Source organism: Salvia miltiorrhiza, chromosome 5 (genome assembly GCF_028751815.1).
Source record: "Salvia miltiorrhiza cultivar Shanhuang (shh) chromosome 5, IMPLAD_Smil_shh, whole genome shotgun sequence".
NCBI classification, from domain to species: domain Eukaryota; kingdom Viridiplantae; phylum Streptophyta; class Magnoliopsida; order Lamiales; family Lamiaceae; genus Salvia; species Salvia miltiorrhiza.
The window spans coordinates 20,393,017-20,409,468 of NC_080391.1; the positions used below are offsets into that span (position 1 = coordinate 20,393,017).

A 16,452-nucleotide genomic window follows, 5' to 3' on the forward strand; every position below is an offset into this window, starting at 1 on the left:
TTTGTGTGTTATATGTGGTAGGTGAATAAAGGGTAATTTTTTTTATCATTTTTAGAAACAGATCAAGCTTCGTGGGACAACCTAAAAAAAAAATTGGGTCATGCTTCGTGGGACGGAGGGAGTAATAGAATGCCAAATGGCATTATCTTATTTGTTTGAAAAAGGTTGGTCTGCAAACGCAGACACAACCGGTTATGGCCACAATGATTTTTTTATATATTTTTCTTGTATAAAGTTTTTTGTCTTTTCTGATGACCGGTGGTTTAGGTCGTGAATAAATATAGTCTTAGGCATTACCCCTGCTGCCTGTTTGCAAAAGTTGGTGAGGGGAAAGCATGGTATAAAGTGGCTGATTGTAAGATGCCGTTGCTTTCATAGATAAACTTATCAATAGAAAATGATACTTTCTCCGTCCCACGAAGCATGACCAAGTTTTCTTTTTGATTTGTTACACGAAGCTTGACCTGTTTCCTTATATGACAAAAAAATTATCCTTTATTCACTTTTTCACTTTTACACTTACCACGCTTAACACACAAAATATCAATTTCTTAAAACTCGTGCCAAAAAGAACTTGGTCATGCTTTATGGGACGGAGGAAGTATATAATATTATTCATCCTTAAGTGAAAATAATGAATGAAAAATTGTGAATTTCTCTTTTGTGTAAAATGTGGGTAAAGAAATGATACATTTAAAACCATAAATTTTTGTTATCCATCTTTTTTCATGAATAAATTTATTCTACCATAAGGGTGCGTTCTCTTTGGTTGTTAAATTTATCATAGGAAAATGAGGGATAACCAAAATTCCACTTTAAATCATTCATTTCTTTTCTCTCATTTCTTACTTGACTCTTATTTATTCCTCATTTTCACTACAAAGAAAAGATAATATTATCCCTCCAAAAATTGTGTGATAATATTATCCCTCATTTGTAGTGAACATGATGAATGAGTAAGGGGTCAAGTAAAAAATGAGGGAAAAGAAATGAAGGATTTAAAGGATGAAATTTTGTTTATCCCTCCTTTTTCTCGTGATAAATTTACAACCAAATAGAACGCATCCCTAAGTGTTAAAAAATAGTGTAAGATAATGAGGTGACAATTAAAACCCTTTTATTTTGGGATTGCTGGATCTGTGATAATTTTTTTGGGTTTCACTAATTAAAAGCACGCGTGTAAATGCACAATTACTAAATTTAAATAAATATGCTATGCATAAGAATTTAAATAATTTAAATTTATAAAAAAATTCATAAATTATTTTCATTTTTTAGCCTAAATCATCTTAAGATTCTAAGTTCAAAATTATTTTAAACTTAGCAAAAAAGAGCGGGGCCTTTGTAAAAGTTAGGTGTTAGGTGTTAATGTTGATATATGGAGCTTATAAACTCAATCAAACACCATCTAACCAACTTGATCTTGAGCACATTAAATAAATTTTTGCGACATCAAATAATAATAATAATAATAAAGGTCCGAATTTATATTTCCCATAAAATTAGAAGTTATATGACCACTTTGGGGTTAAATTAAATAGATAAACACCCTTGCACATGTGTACACACTTTCTCTCTTTCTCTTGCGCCCCCCATTAGAACGTGTTCACTCGATGGTGGACTCGACCAAGAACTCGATCGAGGCCACTATTGAGTAATGTGTCCGCTCGATGGTGAACCTCGGACAAGTCCACATCAGTCTTTCTGTATTTTGGCGTTTTTTTGTTCAATGCTAATCTTTATATTTTTTTTGTGCAGTTTGTCGTCTTCAAATTGTTTGAGCCATATCCCGAAGAGGCAGAAAAGGTATACTACATGAGCTTAGATAACGGGGATACACTTCATGTTACATACATGCCTCTCGTACGTATTGCAACGAGGAAAAAGTCGGAGCCTATTTCGGTAAAAAATAAAATGGCTATCACAGAGCGTGTGATGCATACAGTGAAGCAGTTGACTGTTTCTGCCTCGAAGCGGCGCATACAGAGTTCTTCCGCAGTTAATAAAGGGGATATGTTGTCAGCATGGAGTTCTCTGCGGAGAATCGGGCAAGGACAGCCATGACTACATTGATCATAGGTTGACCAAGCTCTTGCATGATGAGTCTAATGAAGGCCTCATTGGTCATGCAAATATCGACAATGTTTGTAACCTATAATGTTATTTAATAGCCAATTTATTGACATTACAAACATATAACATAGTTTATAATAACAATAATTACAAGAAAATATTATTGATCTTCATCACTCGATGGTCGCTCAATCAAGTTAACCATTGAGTGACCATGGGAAATCTCCAAATTTTATCATTTTCTTAAGATTTGTTATATTATTAAACAATTCACAAAGTCTTAAATGACATATTTTTGCTAAAGGTATTGCAAACTAAACATATCAAGTGTATTTAGTGTAAATCATTAAAGTGTAATGTATCTCCTACATAAATGATAATATGAGCATATATCCTGAAAATCAAAAGATGTTATGCATGCTGATATGAAACATGTAACATCGATAATGTTTATAACCTATACGGTTATTTAATAGTCAAATACATTTTTATTGACATTACAAACACATAATATGGTTTATAATCGCAGTAATTACAAAAAAAATTATTGATCTTCATCAGTGGATGAGTTACTCCATCGAGTTTACCATCAAGTGACGAGAAAAATCTTCAATGGCGGACTCAACAGGGAACACACATAACATCCCTAATCTGATGCATAAGGCGATTACGACCTATCTGATCAACTGCCATGAACACAACAACAATGTCCCCATCTACGTACTATGATCCATCTCCACGACCATTGTGTTGTATAAGAATATGTTGCCACAATGACATTTGTGATTTACAATATTCAAAAAAATATTTATATTACACTATCATATGCATTATATTAAAATATAGCCAAGACCGAACATAAAAAGTAAATATAAATCAAGAAATTTTGAGAGAATTGCCTCGTACACGATGGTGAACTCGATCAAGTTTACCATTGTGTAGCCAAGAACCCCACAACTAACTTTAAACCTAAAATTATCAATTTGCTGATCAAGTACTCGATCGAGGACTGTGGGCGAGTACTCGATCTATGGACTCACCAAATACTCTGTCGATGGCTCAATCGAATACTATTAACTCTAACCTTAATCATGTTTTTATCATGTATTTGCATGTTATTAAACACTAAAATCCTAAACCCATTTAAAATAATGCATTTTTCACATGAGTCCTATCGAGTAATCAAGAGCTCGATCAAGTTCACCATCAAATCTCGAAGAACAACCCATATTTTTTCATATATATTTTTGTGAAAGATATTGTTTACGCATATTAGTAAATTCTTAAAATAATAGTGGGATAAAGTATAGTTTTTGCTTCTATTTTGTTCGACTTTTGCATGAGTTTCTTGTGCAAAAACAAGTGTTATTTTCTACTTTTTAAGAACTTTCATTTTTTTTCTAGTCTTCAATGCATGAATGAGTGATATTAGTATGCATGAAATGAGAGAAATTTGTTATTGCATAAGAGGAATAGTGTATTTATTTATGAAATAAATATACATCTAAAAAGAAAATAATCAACATTACTAACTTTTTATACATGTGCAAGTGTGTTTATGTCTTTTAACCCCAAAATGACCATATAACTTATACTTTATGAACTAAAGCTAAATAACTTTTAGTTTTATGAAATAATAATAATAATAATAATAATAATAATAATAATAATAATAATAATAATAATTGTGTCCACAATTTTCAATATTTTCAAGGAAATGTACTCCATGTTTGGTTTTATATTCGAAAACCCTCAATTTTTAGTGTTTTCAAAAAGTATTGTGCTATATAAAATTTGGAAACCAGATGATGCCTTGCCGGATGATTATATGGACGACATTGTTTTATTGAATGAGGTGGAAAATAAATTCACCTTAGACTAAGTTTATTGATGGTTGGTTATTGTTGGTCATAGCTAGAAGACAAAAAATATGATAAAAAGAAGAAGAAGGTGAGATGTTTGAAAAACCCAGTTTATCAAAAGGTGAGATGACACATGTTATCTTGTTATTGCATGAGTAAATATTGCAGAATAAATGTGACTGCAAAGATGCATCAGGACCTATCTGCAATTTATTCTAAATTGGAGGTTCAAACTGTTATAAGAAGTATGAGTTGTTATAACGGCTTCTTTATGCAGATGGAAGTTCGACGTCATTTTCTTCTTATTTGTCAGTGTACATAGAGTGTGTTATCAGATGTAGTTGCATATAGTGTGTTGTAATCTTCATCTTGAGATTGATCTTGCTGAGAGAATATGGAGATACAATTTGTAGCTTGAGAGTGTGTGTTTCTAGAGAGTTACATTGTAACGGTTGACATCACTAGTGAATTTCTCTGGTGTGATATAAGATCGTGATTGACCCTCTATGGACATAGGTCGACTTGACCGAACCACATATATTCTTGAGTCGTTAGTTCCTTGCTTTACTTAGCTTCGATCTTGTGCTTTTTTAACAAATAGTATAAAAAAGAAAATAGATTTTAGGTTGAGGTAAGTTATTGATAAAACATAAATATTGTATAATTTGAGTTATAGATTGTGTATATGAAAGAGAGAGAAAATATTTTTTTATTATTAATAAATCGGAAGAGACTCAGTCTCAGGCGTCGATTCAATCAACACCCATGAATGAATCGATGACTCAAAGACACCATTGACAAACATGGTGGAGAAGACGAAAGGGGGCGTCAACTAGGGTTTGGGTGTTCTTCGCGTGAATGGCAGATGGGATAAGAAAGTGGGTTTGGTTTGTTTTTGAGAAATGGGTTGGGTGAATTAAAAGTCCAATCAAGTTCTTAGGTTAATGCGATTTTAAGAAAGAAAAAAAAGGTTTTAGATTAGTGAAGTAATTTAATGTTAATTAAGTTGGTTAAATAAATTAATATGTGGGCCAGCCTGGTAAAATTGGTAAATACATAAAAATAGTAAGGATATTTTAGTAAATTATATTGTGGGTAGTGTTTAAAAATAGAAAGGGAACATTTTTTGTGGACATACTAAAATGACAAAAAATGAACATTGATTGTGGACAGAGAGTAGAATTTAGCGAGATAACTCACATTCTATTTTTTTTTTTTTTTGACTTGGGGGAGTTGGGGAGGGGGAGCAGTGAGGTTTGAACTCGGGACCTCACTGTTCACACACAGGAGGTCGCACCGCTTGGTGTCCCCTTGAGGACTCATCATTTTGTTTCTAAATTCTGTATATAGTGATATATTTTTGAAAAATACTAAAAATTGAGATATTTTAAATAGAAAACGAAAGTTGAGGATATATTTTGAAAACACAGAAACTTCAGGAATAATAATAATAATAATAATAATAATAATAATAATAATAATAATAATAATAATAATAATAATAATAAACAACGACATGGGGTGAACCTTGTATCAACATTTGAATTTTTGTTAACAATGCAAGACCACCCATCACATTGTAATAATCCCACTTGAATTCACACTCCCTATTGAAAATAAACATTGTACTCCATTATTTTGTTTTTATAATCCTTTACAAGATCGGACTTCTCCACACTTGCACAAACAAAACAACAATGTATTTTTATCAAAAACGGAAAAGAAGAAAAAAACAAAGAAGGTAATTCCATTTACTCATAATCCCAGTCACTGTCAGAAGGTCAGCACAATAAGAAAAAAATAGTATTAAAATAATTATTATAATTTTTTTAGTTGAATAATTATTAAATATTAAGTGTGCTTGTCGGTATACGATTCGTTGCCTGCAACTAAGATAAGCAAGTAAAATTTAAAAATCCAATCTTTCTAATTCTGCAATAATAATCGTCATTTTTTATGCAAATCCAAAGTTTTTGTCAATTTTCACACACCTCTCGCGCTCACTCTCTAGCTAACTCCTTTTTTTTTTTTTTTAATTAATTTTTGTCTTTTTTCTAACGTAATCTCCGCCATTTTCAGCGGGATCTCTTTTCAACCCCATTTGAATAGCGGTTGTGCCGTGAATAAACATGGGTTTTTTGGCCATTTAAGTAATCAGGTACGATGATTTTCTGGTAGTGATTTTTTCTTTTTACAGGAACTGATTTGTTGGGTTTTATTTCCTTGTTTAATTTTTTTTTTTTAACTAATGTCGAGTTCGAGTGTGAATGAACTGCATTTGAGGCTTGTAGATTTGAGAAATTATGTTTGTGCCAAGTTAGGGTTTCTATAATTTTATTATTGTTGAGTTATTAAGATTTGTGGTAGCTCTGATTATATGATGATTGGGAAAGTTGGGCTCTTTGTGCTGTAGGGTTTTGCTGAAATAAAGTTGATTGTAGATAACTGTTAGGTTGTGAGAATTAATTGGGTGATATTTCAAGTGAGGTGAGAGAAGCTCAATTCTTTTGGAAGAGAAGAAAAGGGGGGAAATTGTTGAAGATTCTGGGTGGAATCTTGTTGATTTTGATGGCTCAGACCAATCTGAAGCAATCTCCAGATCAAATTTTTGGGGCTTCTTCTCACTCGAGGTCTTTATCTCAGCCGTCATTCATGGCGAATAATTGCCTGCCCCCTTTAAGCCCTTTTCCTCCTAGTGAGTCTTCATTGGCTTCTTCAAACTCTAGTTTGAAAAACACGTCAATGGAGGAAACGGATGTCAGCTCACGAGGGCCTGCAATGGGTCTCACATCTCCTAGGGAGAATCCATTCCGTGGGAGTGGTCTTCCCCCTCGTAGAGGGCATCGCCGTTCTAATAGTGACGTCCCATTAGGATTCTCAGCTATGATTCAGTCTTCACCTCAGTTGGTACCCATAAGCAGCCAGGGAGGTTTAGGTCAAATGACGAATACAAGGGAGAAGTCTGGAAACAGTATATCGGCTGGGATGAACAAACTCGAAGTGGAAGAAGTTAATTATGCAAAAAGTGAGGATATGGGTGAAAGAAAGTCTGAGGGAGAGGTTGTGGATAACTTGTTTCAGTCGCTGATGGATTTAGATCACGGGGATACTTTGAACTCTTCTGGTGCCAACGGTAGAGATAGAGGCACCCTTGTTAGAGGCACAACGATTGCTGGTGGTGATAGCAACGTTTACGAATCAGAAAGCCTGAAAAAGAATGCTGCTGTTGCACCCCAAATTCGGCATTTTAGGAGCCTTTCAATGGATAGCGGCATTGGAAGCTTTCAGTTTGGTGACTCACCACCAAACTTACAGAACTCTCTGTGTAATCGGGCAGATCAGCTCTCGCCAAGCAATTCATTGAGTGAAAACTTAACTGATATCAATTTGGATTTTGGACACGGTGAATTTAATGAAGTAGAGCTGAGAAAGATAAGGGCAGATGACAGGCTCGCAGAAATTGCAGTATCGGATCCAAAGCGAGCAAAGAGGTACAATTCTGTTGAAATATTTCTTTGAACTGTGTGACATTTTTGTGTGTGTTCAATTTGTGCTATTTTTTTTTCCCCTCAGAATATTGGCGAACCGGCAGTCAGCTGCTCGTTCTAAGGAGCGGAAGCTCAGGTACATCTCTGAATTGGAACACAAGGTGCAGACACTGCAAACAGAGGCCACCACGCTATCGGCTCAAATTACTATTGTTCAGGTGCATGGCTGAGGAATTCTGATTTCTCATGCTCTCATTCAATCAAAATTAGCAATGTGGTTTAACTGATTTGTATTGGCTTTTTAGAAAGACCATGCTGAGCTGACTAATCAGAACAACGAGTTGAAATTCCGCATTCATGCTATGGAGCAACAAGCACAACTGAGAGATGGTATTATGTTTGTTTGACTAAATTTTCTGAAATCTACTTGAATTTGTGAATGCATTTCACGCAGTATACATCCATTTGCATCATATAGGTGTGATAATATTATCCCTCATTTATTTGTAGTGAAAAGGAGGAATGAGTAAGGGTCAAATTCTAGTATTTTGTAGGAAATGAGAGGAAAGAGAGGAAGGATTTAAATGGTGAAATTTTGTTTATCCCCCATGCTAAATTTACAATCAAAGAGAACGCAACCTAAGGGTGCATTCTCTTTGATGGAAATCCTGGAAAACATAGATTTTCACCCCCACTGTTTTTACATGTTCTTTATGATGGATAATTTTCCCAAGGCAGAATGGTTAATTAATCAGCCTCTTTTTTATCCTTTTCATTCCAATCCATGATAATATTTTCTTACAACTTTCCTCTCTAGAGATAAAATGTATTGAAATAAAATGTTCTCTTTAGCATATGTTCTTTTTTGTTGTAAATTTATCATGAAAAAATAAGGGATGAAAAAATTATCCCTTTAAATTCGTCTTCTCTTTTTCCTCATTTTCTACAAAAGAGAATTTCACCATTTCTCAATTTTCTTTTTCACTCCAAGGAGAGAGAATATTATCACACCAAATAAAAGAGGGATTTAAAGGAATAATTTTTTTTTATCCCTCATTTCTTTATGATAAATTTACAATCAAAGAAAACACACCCTTAAACCTTAATGGAAAAGGGTGGAAAACATATACTTTTACCCTTTTTCCACTCTTTTCACATGTTTCCAATGGTGCATAATTTTCCCCATGCAGGATAGATAAGAAATTCGGTTAGTCCTTTTCACTCCAATTCATGAAAATATTATTATGAGGTATTGATGAGATAATATTTCCTATCTAAAATATGGGAAAAAGATGAGATAAACTTTTTTTCCACCTTAGAGGACATGAGATAAAAAAGTGGGGACCACTAAAATGTTAAATGTGACAGAAAACATTCCCATATATTCGTATTCTTTATTTCTCATGATAAATTTACAATCAAAGAGAACCGACCCTAAATAAAAAATAAACATTTGATAACATTGAACAATTTATAAGAATCCACACTAATCCAACAAAGTAATGAGGCCAAACATTTGATAACATTGAACAATTTATAAGAATCCACACTAATCCAACAAAGTAATGAGGCCATGGTGTCAGTAAATTAGAAAAGATTACTTTCCATTGTTGTTACTTCATATGCTAATAATATAAGAGGATTCCCCAAGATCAAAGTATGCAAGAAACTTTCTTTTCAATGCAGTGATTCTTATGTTTAGCTGGTATTTTATCGATGATTATGTTTTGTGTTTGGTCAAAACTTCACAGCATGATAGAATGCCGATACATTCCCCCTCTTCTCCTGGTTTCCGTAAGTTTGATGGGTTAAAGCTTATGCAAGAGTAGTTTTGCTGAGCATTTTCACTTGTTATGGCAGCTCTGCACGAGACGTTGACTTCAGAAGTTCAGCGCTTGAAGTTTGGAAATATGGAGCTTAGAGACGAGGGTAGAACTTCTAATGGTATGGCACCTACGAAGCATAACTTGTTCTCCTTGCAGCGACAGCAGCCCAATCAAGTACAACGGTTACCTGTTACAACTTCAACCTCGACCACAGCTCCAACTGCTCCTGCTTCTGCATAGTCGACTAGACTGCATTTTCGAGTCTCTAATTTCAATCGATTAGCTAAATTACAGTATCTGGTACTGGAGATGTCTTGATAGCGAGGTTTGGTTTAGACCCAATATATCATATATAGTCTTTAATGTTTATTTGGTTATATTCATACATGAGTTGCTTAGAGAATAACGATGTTGGATTTGTTTTACTGGTATATATAAAGGTGAAAACTACAGTTTGGTTTTGCTGGTGTAAGCATTTCAAGATTTATTGGGACTAGTCTTGTTTTAAGCTCATTGATTCTGTGAGAGTTGAATTGAAGTAGTTGCCGTTAAAAGAGATTAGTTTGAAGAAGCGTAAGATTCTTTTAGAAGTATTTTGGTATCGTGGGAGAGGGAGAATCTTTCATGTGACTGGGACTCCACCATTGTTGAGAGAGAGACACAGATTCTTCATTGACACATGGGACTGCTCTTGCACGTTTTAATTGATAACAAACAATATTCTGAAGGAAATCTCTCAAGAAAGAGAATAATATTCCTCGGCAAATAATTGTTGTATTTGAAACTTGCATCAACTGCAATAATTCCGAAGGGATTATTGCAATAGTTTCATTCTCTTGTTTTCTAGACAACTAATTTTAGTTATAAGAAGAGGCCATTAAATCTTAATCTTAATAAACTTTAACTATTATTATTATTATATGACACTATAATAGTCCTCCTTACAATGCACAATAATAATTATAGTTAAAATAATAAAGTAAAGATATATAAAGCTAAATTTAAAATAAAAATATAAATATATTAAATGAATTTGTGTATTGATTTAGTGTTTCTTAAAATTTATAACATTATATGCTATTATTCTAGTATAATAATTACATAATGTCTTTTTAATTATTTTTATACATGTATATAAAACTAAAATTAAAAAATCTAAATATGTTAAATGAGTTTATGTATTAAATTAGTGTTTCTTAAAATAAATTACAATATATAATAGCGTTAATGCTATTATTCTAGTATAATAATAACATAATGTCCTATTAATGATTTTTATACATAAAATAAATAGAAATGCATGATTTAAATATTAAAATACTTAAATTAAGAAAAAAGGAAGAAAAACGACGTGTCTCACGGATTTGCATACGCGGACGCACCGGCGACTAAATAAAACGACGTCGTTTTTTAGGCATTTTCTTAGACCGAAATTTTTGTCATTTCGTGTAGTTTAAAATTAGGGATGATTAGTCGCTCGACTTAGGGTTCTTGTTTCCTTTGAATTTCTCCAGGCTGAGTAGCCATTCTTCATTCGTCTCACCTTCGCGCGACAATTATTGTAGAGCTTAGGGTTGGCGCGAGGTCGTATTTGTGGGAGGAAGGAATGAATGAAGGAAGAAAGAAAGGAAGAAACAGAGGGAAAAAGAACTGAAGCTAGCATGAGTTATTCACGAAGCTCATCTTCGAATGAGAGGTGGACGTCTGAAATTGAAAGGAGATGTATGCATAACATCCCTGCGATTTTGAAAACTTCACATACTGAGAAGAATCCAGAGATGAGATACGTGTTTTGTGAACAGAGAAATTGGAATGACTGTGGATTTTGGGAGTGGGTCGATCTTGAGCTCACACCATATTACAAGAACATTTTTAACAAAATAAAAATTCAGAGGGAGAATGCTTTGAAGAACATGGAGGGCATGCTAAGGCTTTAAAGGTGTTGAAGGCGATGGAAGTGAAGTTGTTGAGTAGACAAGTACAATTGATGTGAATTTGAAAGGAATAGGACGTATCATTAGAATGCTCTCTTTTGCTTTGATAGTCGTGGTAATTATATTAGTGTATTCAAAGATGTAATGAACCATTTTTTTATGAATGAACAAGCTCATTTTGATGTAAATTAAACATTATATTCATGTTCTTCATTGATGTACAAAATTAAAGGCTATACCAATTGAGTAAAATGATAATATTCATTGATTCATAAAAGAGAATATACAAAATGTATCTTGTTATTGATAGGCTATGAAGTAAATTTTAGCGTAGAAAATACCAGTTGGCTATTATAAAATCAATAGGGACATAAATGATTTCAGTCGAAAGTGGACCTACCTATCTTCTTACTCGATCCTTCGATTTCAGTCGCGCTACTTCCTGCTTCGATTTCAATCGTGCCGCTACCGTTCTCAACTCGTCGATTGTGTCACTGCTGGTTTTCTTGTTGACAAATTCTCTCAGTCGCTCGAACTCAGAATGAAGGATCGAACAGAATAAGATCAGAGATCCAAATTGGAGAATGAAATTAGAGTAATTGGGATTTAGAACTAAAGTTAAAACGACGTCATTTTGGATGCACGTATTGCCACCGTGAAAAAAATGCCACACTTAATGTCATATAATTTTAGTAATGATCCACGTCATTCTCGATCAACATTAATCCTAATTGGAGTTCTCTTCGTGTGCACATTTCAATTAGGGAGCTAAATTGAAAGGTTATGTGCAAAATATAAATTCGGATAAAGTTCGTGTATTTTGCGGCCATTAACCCCAAAATATAAATTATTTAATATGTTAAAACTTTAAATTATCATAGTTTGTTCATATTAAATCCATTTTTTACAAATCATATATCAAATTAAGGGTCATTTTATAAATTTTCATTCAAAAGTATATTACATATTTATTTTTAAAAAAATTTATAATTTTTCATTCGTGACGTATATTACATATTTATTTCAATATATAGTTAAACGAAAATTAAAAAATATGTTCTATCTACAAAACGGGAAAAACAATGAAGAAATTTAAAAGTCAAAAGGTTTTTTTTTTTTGAGAACCAAAAGAAAACACTTTCATAAAATCAAGGAAAGTTAACAGCAAGTGGAAGCTCCCTATCAGTCGACATAGGCAGAGCATTACATAAAGCAAATGAGGCAAGACTATCAGCTATGGCATTTCCTTCCCGCGGAGTCCAACTAAAAGCGACGTGGTGAAGAGTATTCCCCATCTCGAAGATTGTACGTAACGTATCCCCCAGATAGGAAAGATCATTCTCACGCTTAATCAACAGCCAATACAGAAGCTGGTTTTCTGTTTCAAAGATGGCATCCGTGATTCCACGTTCGCGGCAAAGATGGAGGCCTTCAAGAATGGCCATCGCTTCTCCCTCGATGACAGAAAACTCGCCCTGCACAAAACCGAACCTGCAACTCTTCAGTCCGCCTGCACCATCCCAAAGCACCACCCTAACTCTAGCACCTTTGTCAGCACCTAAAGCCGCATCACACGAGACCTTCATTTGGCCCTCTCGACAGCAATCCAGCTTGAGCGGAAGATGTTGCTGGAAAGAACCTTGTTGTGGGCTCGTCCAAATAGCCCTAGAAGCAACCTCAAGGCACTCAATATGGGATAGTTCCTTATGCTGGAAAAGAAGGAGGTTCCTGGCGTACCAAGCTGACCACGCAATAGTAGCAAACTGAGCATGAACTTCCGGATGAGGAGAACTGCGGATCTTTTCAAACCATTCCACAATCGACCAAACCCCAGACTGAGGTTGGAGTCTGAGATTCGAGACAGCCCATAAGACTTCCATCTAAACACAGTCGCGAAGAGCATGCTCTAACGTCTCCTCATGAGCACCACACCTCCTGCAAAGAGGATCAATCTCCACATTCCGACTTCATAACAACATGGCCGTAGGCAGTGCATTAGCAAGATATTTCCACATAAACAATTTTACCTTGGGTATAACCTCAAGGCCCCAAATCCACTTCCAAAGTCCCCCGGCCGCCATTGAAGAAGACGCTTCGTCACGCTGCCTTAAATCCATAGCCAACCGATATCCAGATTTCACCGTGTATGTATTGAGTTTTCCACCAGGCCAAAACGGCTTGTCACGCTCATTGGGATTGCACCTTAGTTGTATCATCATTCGCCAACGATCTCTAGGCTCGATGAGCTCCTCCACTTTCTGTAAATCCCAAGATGAAAGATCTTCATCCATAAGGTCTTTGGCCTTTCTGTTTTTGTCTGCCTCTTCCACTCGAGCCACCTTAAACAATCCCTTTCCAGACAGGAGCCAAGGGTCTTTACCAATCCTGATTCTTTCTCCATCCCCGAGTTTCCACGCCACTCCCTTCGCGAGTAGGTCTCTGCCAACAAGGATGCTTTTCCAAACAAAAGATGGGTAATGAGCATTCCTAGCTAAAAGGAAATCATCTCGCGGATAGTAGCGGGCCTTAAGAGACCGAGCTATAAGAGAATCTTCATTAGTAAGGAGGCGCCAGGCTTGCTTAGCAAGTAGAGCTTGGTTAAATAAACCAATGTCGCGGAAACCAGACCCGCCTCACCTTTATGCAAGCAAAGTTTCCTCCAACTCTTCCAATGAATTCTTCTCTCTTCATGCTTTTGCCCCCAGAAAAAATTTGCCGCAATACTGTTAAGTCTTTGGCAAATCTGGTCCGGTAAAACAAAACAACTCATCAAGTAAGTGGGAATTGATTGAAGGACCGCCTTAATAAGAACCAACTTTCCCGCACCGGACAAGAATCTTCTTTTCCAATCTTTGGACTTTTTCCTCGTTCTATCAATCAGCATTTGAAAAATCTCACACTTTGAACGACCCACCAAACTTGGAATACCAAGATACGTACCTCGACCTCCACTTCGGCTCACACCCATCAAACCCGCCAACTCCTCCTGTTTTGCCTCAATAACGCCTTTGCTAAAGAAGATAGTAGACTTCTCTAAATTTACCTTTTGGCCCGAAACACTCTCGTATTTTTTGATGATATCCCCAACCACGTTCACCTCCCTCACAATACCACGGCCAAAGATAATACAATCATCCGCGAAGAGAAGATGGCTCACCCTCGGGGCTGATCTACAAAGTCGGGCCCCATGCAAAATATTGTTCCTTTCAGCTTGTCGTAGAAGCCCCGAAAGAGCCTCGGCACAAAAGAGAAAGAGGAACGGTGAAAGAGGATCACCCTGTCTCAACCCCTGCTTGGAACAAACATCTCACCAAGAAAACCATTAACAAGAACTCGAAAAGAGATAGAAGAGACACACCTTATAATCAAATCCACAAACAAACGATCAAAACCCAAATGTCTCATAATAGAATTCAAGAAACTCCACTCAACACGATCATAAGCTTTCACCATATCCAGCTTAAAAGCAAATACACCATGAGATTTTGCCTTATTCAATTTCATCATATGGAAAATCTCAAACGCAAGTAAAGCATTGTCAGTAATTTGACGACCCGACACAAAAGCAGACTGACTCTCACTAACAATAGAGGGAAGACACACCTTAAGGCGATTTGTCAAGACTTTAGAAACGATTTTATAAATCACGTTACAAAGACTAATGGGACGAAAATCTGAAGGGTGGACACATTTTTTCTTTTTGGGGATAAGGCAAATGAAAGTAGAGTTAAGGGGATCAGGGGAAGCACCATTATTAAGGATATCAAGCAGTATAGGAACAATATCGGTTTTAGCAACAGACCAACAAGAGGAGTAAAAAAGGGCAGGCATACCATCAGGCCCGGGGGCCTTAAGAGGATGCATCTGCTTGAGGGCAAAGACCAGCTTCTCCTGGGTGTAAGGTCGCATGAGCTCTCGATTCATATCTTCCGTAACTACCGGCTCAATGGATTGCAGGACTTCAGAGGGGTTATGGAGAGTTCCCGAAGTGAAGAGCTCCTGGAAGTGAGAACGAAACACCCCATCCATTTTAGAGTTCTTTCTAGTCAGCCGCCCATCAGCTCTTTGGATTTCCTTAATATGATTTCGCTTTTTCCACCCCTCGGCCACTTTATGGAAAAAACCGGTATTTCTATCCCCATGAGCCATCCAATCGGCACGCGACCGTTGTTTCCACATCAATTCCTCCTGTTTTTGGAGTTCGTCTAACTCATCTTCAATCTGTCGTTGTTCCACCTTTGACCACGTCTCATAGCTTGGTTTTTTCAGCTCAACCAGACGACCCCTAAGATCAGCACATTTTTTCCTTACACTACCGAACACCTGCTTCTCCCAATACTTAAGATCACGGCCCATATCCACAATTTTGTTATTTAACTCCCAGTTGATCGCATGCCAAAACAAGAGCGCCAAAGATTTTCACAAAGCTCCATACAACTGTCATTCCTAAGCCACATCGCTTCAAAACGAAATGGCTTAGGTCTAGATTGTATCTCCTCAGATCCCTTTTCCAGGCAAAAGAAAAGTGGACAGTGGTCGTTAGCTTTCCGCAGAAGATGTGAAACTTCTTAGTCCGGAAACATGCTTACCCATTCCGCACTTCCAAAAATACGATCCAAGCGTTCCATAATATTATCATGACCTCTCTGATTGTTAGACCAAGTGTAAGGATCGCCAGAAAATCCAAGATCCGAAAGATTACAAGCTTCAACAGTTTCTCGAAAAAGCTCCAAACGTGAATATGCCTTCAAGTTTCTACCCTTCTTCTCGAAATGATACAAAGTCTCGTTGAAATCACCTCCACAAATCCACTTCGCCGCCACATTGGGTAAAATAGAGCGCATGAGATCCAAGTGAGAATATGCTATTCGGTCTTGCTCCAGCCATAAAGCCCACAAAAATCCCAAACATCGTGAATACCATCCTCTATAGAGACCAAATTATGATGAGCTAAAGAGGACTTCAAACTAACAGTCAAGTCGTCAGCCCAAAGGAGATACAGGCCACCGCTCTGACCACGCTCAGAGCACACACAATCAACATCCAAAAAATTGCTGAGACCCGTAGCAGCCAAGATAGGTTGCCATTCTGCAGTAGTAAGCTTGGTTTCCATGAGAAAAACCAAATCGAGATGCTTCTGTTTGGTTAACCAAACAAGGTGTCGAATTGTCGTCGGGTTCCTAAGCCCTTGACAATTCCAAAATAGGGAATTCATTGTGCCCGGTGGGATTGCAAGGAAGCAATCTTCGTCGATGGTGCAGTGGGATGG

General features: G+C 36.2%; 1 protein-coding gene across 2 annotated transcripts; it reads left to right on the forward strand.

The window, feature by feature from the left end:
- The first annotated feature begins 5,775 nt into the window (after positions 1 to 5,775).
- Positions 5,776 to 9,710, forward strand: LOC130986628 (bZIP transcription factor 29-like). Of its 2 annotated transcripts, XM_057910086.1 has the most exons (5): positions 5,776 to 6,093; positions 6,349 to 7,426; positions 7,509 to 7,641; positions 7,729 to 7,813; positions 9,284 to 9,710. In XM_057910086.1, exons 2-5 carry the CDS (start codon positions 6,504 to 6,506, stop codon positions 9,487 to 9,489), a joined length of 1,347 nt encoding a protein of 448 aa, XP_057766069.1. In that variant the 5' UTR covers positions 5,776 to 6,093; positions 6,349 to 6,503; the 3' UTR covers positions 9,490 to 9,710. The 2 variants fall into 2 exon arrangements, with proteins under 2 accessions (XP_057766069.1, XP_057766070.1); XM_057910087.1 differs by having other exon boundaries at positions 5,809 to 7,426.
- Positions 9,711 to 16,452: the final 6,742 nt, after the last annotated feature.